The 8,917-nt window shown below is 48.2% G+C and overlaps 1 protein-coding gene across 1 annotated transcript; it reads right to left on the reverse strand.

The window, feature by feature from the left end:
• Positions 1 to 284: 284 nt before the first annotated feature.
• tsen15 (TSEN15 tRNA splicing endonuclease subunit) lies at positions 285 to 5,522 on the reverse strand. The gene is made up of 4 exons (XM_034021975.3): positions 4,973 to 5,522; positions 4,482 to 4,563; positions 3,980 to 4,115; positions 285 to 1,151 (listed from the first exon to the last, which is right to left on the reverse strand). Exons 1-4 carry the CDS (start codon positions 5,093 to 5,095, stop codon positions 962 to 964), a joined length of 531 nt encoding a protein of 176 aa, XP_033877866.3. The 5' UTR covers positions 5,096 to 5,522; the 3' UTR covers positions 285 to 961.
• Positions 5,523 to 8,917: the final 3,395 nt, after the last annotated feature.

An 8,917-nucleotide genomic window follows, 5' to 3' on the forward strand; every position in this document is an offset into this window, starting at 1 on the left:
TCACTAATGAAGTCTCTATATTAAACCACACTGCACACTGACACTGTATTCAGATCACTAATGAAGTCTCTATATTAAACCACACTGCACACTGTATTCAGATCACTAATGAAGTCTCTATATTAAACCACACTGTACACTGCACACTGTATTCAGATCACTAATGAAGTCTCTATATTAAACCACACTGCACACTGACACTGTATTCACTGCACTCCTGGAAACTCGAGCACATGGGAAACAAACACAATGAAAGTGGGAATGAAGTAAAACAAAGAGAAGGCTTCTTTGCATGCGTTTTATTACGAATCACTGCCTCTCATCCAGAAAGCAGAGCAGCAGGTGGAATTGGGTTCAGAGTTATCCTCCAGTCAGGCTCTGTCACCCTGCAGACACCGGGCTGTGTCACTGGATGTGATTCATTAGACACGGCTGATTAATACTGTCAGCCTGACAAACACACAGCGCCCCCTGCTTGACATCGCTGCAGCACGGAGTGCAGTCTCAGAACAGCACCACTGGAATCTGCACAAAGCAATGCGATGCTTTATTTACAGGAACGCCTAATTGTGAAGCGTCTGCATTATAAACAACAAGAATGACTCCACTTAGAACCCTTTGGTTTCTACAGAACCCTGTGTGGCCAGATCTCCAATAATAATGAGTGCAGAGCTGGGAAGCCTGGTCTGTGTGGAGCTCCTCAGAGACGCCTCCTCTTCCTGTGGGTGCTGGTCTGGGTCCTAGTAGCTGAGGGGTCTCTGTCGGGTGTGGAAGGGTCCCAGTGATTGCGCTGGGAAGCCTGGTCTGTGTGGAGCTCCTCAGAGACGCCTCCTCTTCCTGTGGGTGCTGGTCTGGGTCCTAGTAGCTGAGGGGTCTCTGTCGGGTGTGGAAGGGTCCCAGTGATTGCGCTGGGAAGCCTGGGTACCCCGCTCCACCCCGGCACTGTGCAGCGCTGAACCCCTCAGAGACGCCTCCTCTTCCTGCGCTCGCGCCCGCACTCCAGGGCCTGGATGCTGTCTGGCGGCTCCGGCACCACAAAGCCGCGGCTGAAGCGGTAATACGCCAGGGTGGAGTCGGGGGCCACGGCAGCCAGGAGCAGGGAGGGAGAGGGGGCCCCATCGGAGCCGGGCTGGGAGAGGAGCGACCGTACACTGAGGGGAAGAATGAAAACCAATTACAATCCCACTCCCACTCCCACTCACTCTCTCACACTACAGTGTGCTCACTGCATCAATACAACTGCACCTTGACCATTCACGCTATGGTTTGAATTATTAAAGACAAGCACAGCATTCACAATGGGTTACACAGAAACTGCCAGATCACTTCACATTCAAGAGGGTTTTTCTGTTTTCTAAAATAACATTGTGTTGACATTTGGAGTTGGAGTCGTTACTCCTGCAGCAGGATTCCAGTGTTTGTAACAGCTGCGTGACGCCACGTTTCAAACTGAAATGAAGTGAATCCGAAGGCTTGAGTGCGAGTAACCCGCTCAGACCTTGTCAAATGTTTCACGTCCTCCCTAGAAAGGAGGCTGTGTGGTCCAGTGGTTAAAGAAAAGGGCTTGTAACCAGGAGGTCCCCAGTTCAAATCCCACCTCAGCCACTGACTCATTGTGTGACCCTGAGCAAGTCACTTAACCTCCTTGTGCTCCGTCTTTCGGGTGAGACGTAATTGTAAGTGACTCTGCAGCTGATGCATATTTCACACACCCTAGTCTCTGTAAGTTGCCTTGGATAAAGGCGTCTGCTAAATAAACAAATAATAATAATAATAATAATAATAATAATAATAATAATAATAATAATAATAATAATAATAATAATAATAGAAAGCAAGCTGAATTTGGCCTTGAAACGTCCCAGACCAGAGAGAAGGCAGGGGACAGGAGCAAATAGAAGAGGAGAGGATAGAGGAGGCGTGCCTGAATTATCAGAGACTCATAAAGGTCACAGACGAATCCACTCAGGACGATGCTGTTCTCAGCCCTGACTGATCATTTCAACACAGCTGCTGCTCTGTTACTGCAGGGCAGCAGTGCCCTCTGCTGCCCGTAGACACACATTACAGGCAGCTGTGGGGAGCGCTGGGGGTCACTCTGCTTTTTCACAGAAGCCAGAGGAAAGGAACGAATCCAGGGCACTTCTGCTCTTTCTATCTTTGATCAATGATCTTGAGAAGCTGTGAAGAAGCTCGATTACTTCTTATCTGTTGTTGTGAAAGGTATGCACTGAGGAGGAGTAAATCTGTACGATTGCAGGGTGAGTGCAGCCTGAGTGCAAGGCGAGTGCAAGGCAAGTGCAGGGTGAGTGCAGCCTGAATGCAAGGTGAGGGCAGCCTGAGTGCAGGGCGAGTGCAGCCTGGGTGCAGGGTGAGTGCAAGGCGAGTGCAGCCTGAGTGCAGGGTGAGTGCAGGGTGAGTGCAGCCTGAATGCAAGGTGAGGGCAGCCTGAGTGCAGGGCGAGTGCAGCCTGGGTGCAGGGTGAGTGCAAGGCGAGTGCAGCCTGAGTGCAGCCTGGGTGCAGGGTGAGTGCAAGGCGAGTGCAGCCTGAGTGCAAGGCGAGTGCAGCCTGAGTGCAGCTCACAGATGTTTCAGTTCAGATTTAATGCCAATGTCTGGCTGATGTGATTGTGTATGACTTAATCCATTAAAACCTTTTACAAGGAACAGCTTTAAAAAGAATGTTCCTGTTACTATGGAAACCTGGAGACCAGCCAGCACAAGAGAAACACACAGAGCAGAGAAGAGCAAAACTAAAACACTCACACACATTCAAATATCACACACTCAAATATCACACACACACTCAAATATCACACACACGCACGTGTCAGAGCCTGCAGCTCAGCTCACAGAGACTATAGAAGAGTTCAGTCTTGTTTAGAACTCATGTGACAGCTGGCATCGTGTTCAAGGAATAACTCCTCCAAGCAGGCAACTGGAAACACTGGAAACACGTCTATCCAGACAGATACTGACGCTGCAGCACAGGCACAGACACTGCAGCACAGGCACAGGCACTGCAGCACAGACACAGACACAGGCGCTGCAGCAGACACTGACGCTGCAGCAGACACTGCAGCACATACACTGACACTGCAGCACAGACACAGGCACTGCAGCAGACACTGACGCTGCAGCACAGGCACTGACACTGCAGCACAGGCACTGACACTGCAGCACAGGCACTGCAGCACTGACACTGCAGCAGACACTGACACTGCAGCACAGACACAGACAATGCAGCACAGACACAGACACTGCAGCAGACACTGACACTGCAGCACAGACACTGCAGCACAGACACTGACACTGCCAGACACTGACGCTGCAGCACAGACACAGAAACTGCAGCACAGGTGCTGACACTGCAGCACAGGCACTGACACTGCAGTAGACACAGGCACTGTAGCAGACACTGACGCTGCAGCACAGACACTGCAGCAGACACTGACGCTGCAGCACAGACACAGAAACTGCAGCACAGACACAGAAACTGCAGCACAGGCACTGACACTGCAGCAGACACTGACGCTGCAGCACAGGCACTGCAGCACAGACACTGCAGCAGACACTGACACTGCAACATACACTGCAGCAGACACTGACACTGCAGCACAGGCACTGCAGCAGACACTGACACTGCAGCACAGGCACTGACACTGCAGCACAGACACTGCAACAGACACTGCAGCAGACACTGACACTGCAGCACAGGCACTGCAGCAGACACTGACACTGCAGCACAGACACAGAAACTGCAGCACAGACACAGAAACTGCAGCACAGGCACTGACACTGCAGCAGACACAGACACAGATACTGACACTGACACTGCAGCAGACACAGACACTGCAGCAGACACAGACACAGACACTGCAGCAGACACAGACACAGACTGGGAGAGGAGGGGTGTTTCTCTGCTTTCCTGTGTGCTGTCCAAAGCTGACCCCTCACCCCGAATGGAATGCCCTCTTACCCCTGGTGGCTGAGTGACCTCTGACCCGGCAGCGGTACGATGAGTTGGCGGGGCTGGCTCTCGGACTCTCGTCCCTCCAGGTAAACCAGCTGCAGCTCCGCACTCCCCCTGCTGGTGACCTCCTGCCAGCGCCGCTCTGCACAGAGACCAGGGGCAGCGTTACAGCAGCAACACAGAGACAACACTGACCTCAACAACCTCACACACAGACTAGAGCACAGGACTGGGTACTGACACACACACACACAGCACAGGGCTGTCACCCCGACTCGCTGGTATAGACACAGGGACTGGGGTAACACTGCTCACATACCTGGACTGACCTCTACAAGGCTGCTCTTTGAGAAAAATGCAGGGAGAGTGGACTTGTCCAGCCCTGATTAAATGGTATTTGTCTTATCGATCAGAATATAATAATAAGAATAAAAATAATAATAATAATAATAATAATAATAATAATAATAACTGTATTTGAGTGGTACTGAAGCACAGAGAGCCCTACCTTCAAGCAGGTCCAGGTAGACGAGGAAGGCAGCGTACACCTGGGCAGTGTCACCCACATCCAGAGCCATCAGCTCCCGGTACTGAAACACACAGAGGGGTGCCGCGGGGTTAGGGGAGGAAGGCAGCGTACACAGTGATGTGGGGGGGTGGGTGAGTGCATGACTGTGTGTCACAGTTTGCTCTTGTGAAAGGCTCCCGGGTCACTTCACTTCAGAGCCGCATGCAAGGCGATTGTTTCATTAAAAAGGGCCGTGCAGATCGGGTCTGCGGCACAACACAGAAACGCGCCGCGCTGCCTGCTTCCACATACTGCTCAAAACGGCAGGAATGGAAAGAAGGCTCCTACTGATGAGCAGTTTGATCCATTCCTGGTTGAACAGCGTCAGTCGTGACTGGATTTCATGGACTAAGGCTACATTAACAATTCACATGAAATGATTTCATTAAGACGCGCTTCCAGTCCCGGTCCTGACGCCGCTCCACTCCTACCTTGTGGTGCTGCAGGATCCAGTTCCCGGGAATGTCTCCCTCGGTCCCCGATGCTCCTGCCCCGGACCCCTCGGTCTCCGCCACGTCCCCACTTTCCTCAGCCGAGCCCCCCACTCTCTCCATCTCCCGGCTTTCCGTTTGCAAGTGAATCTCGTTTTTAAAAGCGTTCCTGGAGAGCGAATAATTCGTTTCCTTTATGGAATCATTTCAGTGCGGACTCCCGACTTCCAGATTCACGTGACATGTATTTATCTTGCTTGTGTTTTATTTATTTATGTATGATTATTATTTTGTTTTTCATTTCTTTCACTTGCACGCTCTATTCTTTCACCAGCAAGAACGTCTCGCTCACGCATCATTCAAACGAGTCCGGACACAAACTGCTGCCGAAGGAAACCGAGTTCCGCTTCCAGGATCGCTTGGTCCGCGACCTGTCTGTTTTCTCTCGTCTCTGTCAAACGATTTGTAAAACAGTACAAGCGGCTTGTGGATTTGTATGGACCTTTTCCGCCTATACAAAGTCTAAACAAAACTGATCATATTTCACCGTGTTAATTGAAGGGTCTGTCTACTTGTTTGGTTCCATTGCTAGCTGCCGTCTGCTCAAATACCCGCTTTTCTTATTAAACCAATAGAAAACTAACAGCAGCGTGCCCGCAAACAAAACGTGAACAAGCAGACCGATTCCAGACTGCTCACTGCCAGCATCGTTATTACAATAGAAATGTTAAAAGATTCAGTTATGCGATGCGATGGACATGTATTGCGGTTTATACCACTGAAATACAGTATTGTGCTAGTCTAATATCATTGAATAGCGTACATCAATACACCGCGGCATGTATGAAATACAGTACAGTATTGTGCTAGTCTAATATCATTGAATAGCGTACATCAATACACCGCGGCGTGTATGAAATACAGTACAGTATTGTGCTAGTCTAATATCATTGAATAGCGTACATCAATACACCGCGGCATGTATGAAATACAGTACAGTATTGTGCTAGTCTAATATCATTGAATAGCGTACATCAATACACCGCGGCGTGTATGAAATACAGTACAGTATTGTGCTAGTCTAATATCATTGAATAGCGTACATCAATACACCGCGGCATGTATGAAATACAGTACAGTATTGTGCTAGTCTAATATCATTGAATAGCGTACATCAATACACCGCGGCATGTATGAAATACAGTACAGTATTGTGCTAGTCTAATATCATTGAACAGCGTACATCAATACACCGCGGCATGTATGAAATACAGTACAGTATTGTGCTAGTCTAATATCATTGAACAGCGTACATCAATACACCGCGGCGTGTATGAAATACAGTACAGTATTGTGCTAGTCTAATATCATTGAATAGCGTACATCAATACACCGCGGCATGTATGAAATACAGTACAGTATTGTGCTAGTCTAATATCATTGAACAGCGTACATCAATACACCGCGGCATGTATGAAATACAGTACAGTATTGTGCTAGTCTAATATCATTGAATAGCGTACATCAATACACCGCGGCATGTATGAAATACAGTACAGTATTGTGCTAGTCATTGAATAGCGTACATCAATACACCGCGGCATGTATGAAATACAGTACAGTATTGCGCTAGTCTAATATCATTGAATAGCGTACATCAATACACCGCGGCATGTATGAAATACAGTACAGTATTGCGCTAGTCTAATATCATTGAACAGCGTACATCAATACACCGCGGCATGTATGAAATACAGTACAGTATTGTGCTAGTCTAATATCATTGAATAGCGTACATTGATACACCGCGGCATGTATGAAATACAGTACAGTATTGCGCTAGTCTAATATCATTGAATAGCGTACATCAATACACCGCGGCGTGTATGAAATACAGTACAGTATTGCGCTAGTCTAATATCATTGAATAGCGTACATCAATACACCGCGGCGTGTATGAAATACAGTACAGTATTGCGCTAGTCTAATATCATTGAATAGCGTACATCAATACACCGCGGCATGTATGAAATACAGTACAGTATTGTGCTAGTCTAATATCATTGAATAGCGTACATCAATACACCGCGGCATGTATGAAATACAGTACAGTATTGTGCTAGTCTAATATCATTGAATAGCGTACATCAATACACCGCGGCATGTATGAAATACAGTACAGTATTGCGCTAGTCTAATATTATTGAATAGCGTACATTGATACACCGCAGAGGTACTTGCGGTTCGAGTTTGCAGTGATCTGTCAGTGTAAGTGCGGGTGTTACCACTAGAGGGAGCCGGAGTTCCACCTCCCCACAGCATTGACAGTGCACTGAAGCATCACCCGTGCAAACCGCCTCTCTCAACCAGGATGAAGACAAATACAGTGAACATAAAAACACAACTAACCCCACGGGGACTGCCGTGGGCTGCTTCACGTGACCCTGCTGCGCGGCATATTGAATGGAAAAAAATCACAAGCATCTGGTGCAGCTTTCTTTAATTTAATAACTAAACTAATCAGTAGTTCGAAAACATATCATCTATTATAATAATTCTGATAATAATCATTTAATAAGGTCAAATTTCTTTATCATTCATTCAGTTTGAAACTGTCCATAATATCAATAATATAGTATTAGCAGATACCACTTCATATAATCACACAGTCTGGTTAATGAAACATAGATTTTAGAAGGAATATCTAACATAGTGTCCGTAACACTATACAGATCCCTGTGGATTACCCTGCAGTATCATTTCATCACAATATATATGTACTGTGCTAATTTACAGGACCCGGCATTCAGTGAGCACACTGCACAGTTAAACACACGTGAGGGAACGAGTGTCCCGCTAACCGGAGCTGCGTCACGGAGGTTCGGATGATTGACTCTCCGCTGTGTGCTAACACGAGTTTGTGTTCAGAGAGCGAGGGCGTTTTCAGAGGAGAGCGAAACGAGCTGGAAGAGGCGTGTGTGGACGAGCCCTGACCCGGCCTCTGGCACAGGTGTGGGGGCTGGGTGGAGTACACCCGTGTGCGTGCCGACGCGCGTCCAGCAGATAGCAGCCCGGGGCAGAGAGAGCCGAACCGCAGACTGCCAGTCACGCCGCTACCGGTTTAATTACAGCTTCGCAGTGCAGGACGTGCGCTTTACTGAACCTCATGTCTGCAGTAAACAGTTAACACATTTATACAGCAGATATCTGCAATGAAGAAAAACACACTCGCATCATTGCACGTAATTGCCAGGCTAACCCGACTCAGTTTAAACTTGAATTGAAAGCTGCCTGTCCCTGCAGAGGGCTAAGCCTCGGTTCAAGATGAGTCATAGAATCACGAGTCATAGAATCACGAGTCATAGAATCACGAGTCATAGAATCACGAGTCATAGAATAACGAGTCATAGAGTAACGAGTCATAGAGTAACGAGTCATAGAATCACGAGTCATAGAATAACGAGTCATAGAATAACGAGTCATAGAGTAACGAGTCATAGAATCACGAGTCACTGTGTTCGTTGTGTGCGACATGGAGAGAGTGATGCCAGCCTCCTGATCGCTGTGTTCACTGTGTGGGACACACTGAGAGAGTGATGCCAGCCTCCTGATCGCTGTGTTGACTGTGTGGGACACACTGAGAGAGTGATGCCAGCCTCCTGATTGCTGTGCTCACTGTGTGGGACGCACTGAGAGAGTGATGCCAGCCTCCTGATCGCTGTGTTCACTGTGTGGGACACACTGAGAGAGTGATGCCAGCCTCCTGATCGCTGTGTTCACTGTGTGAGACACACTGAGAGAGTGATGCCAGCCTCCTGATCGCTGTGTTCACTGTGTAAGACACACTGAGAGAGTGATGCCAGCCTCCTGATCGCTGTGTTCACTGTGTGAGACACACTGAGAGAGTGATGCCAGCCTCCTGATCGCTGTGTTCACTGTGTAAGA

The sequence above is a fragment of the Acipenser ruthenus genome, chromosome 10 (assembly GCF_902713425.1).
Source record: "Acipenser ruthenus chromosome 10, fAciRut3.2 maternal haplotype, whole genome shotgun sequence".
Taxonomy (NCBI): Eukaryota; Metazoa; Chordata; class Actinopteri; order Acipenseriformes; family Acipenseridae; genus Acipenser; species Acipenser ruthenus.

What these genes read in the sequence shown, in the direction of transcription:
- tsen15 (XM_034021975.3), bottom strand. Translation starts at nt 5,095, where the DNA reads ATGGAGAGAGTGGGGGGCTCGGCTGAGGAAAGTGGGGACGTGGCGGAG. An exon ending in GGATCCTGCAGCACCACAAG is followed by an intron (nt 4,564 to 4,972) that starts GTAGGAGTGGAG and finishes TGTGTGTTTCAG; the next exon opens with TACCGGGAGCTGATGGCTCT. An exon ending in AGGTCACTCAGCCACCAGGG is followed by an intron (nt 1,152 to 3,979) that starts GTAAGAGGGCAT and finishes TCTTCCCCTCAG; the next exon opens with TGTACGGTCGCTCCTCTCCC.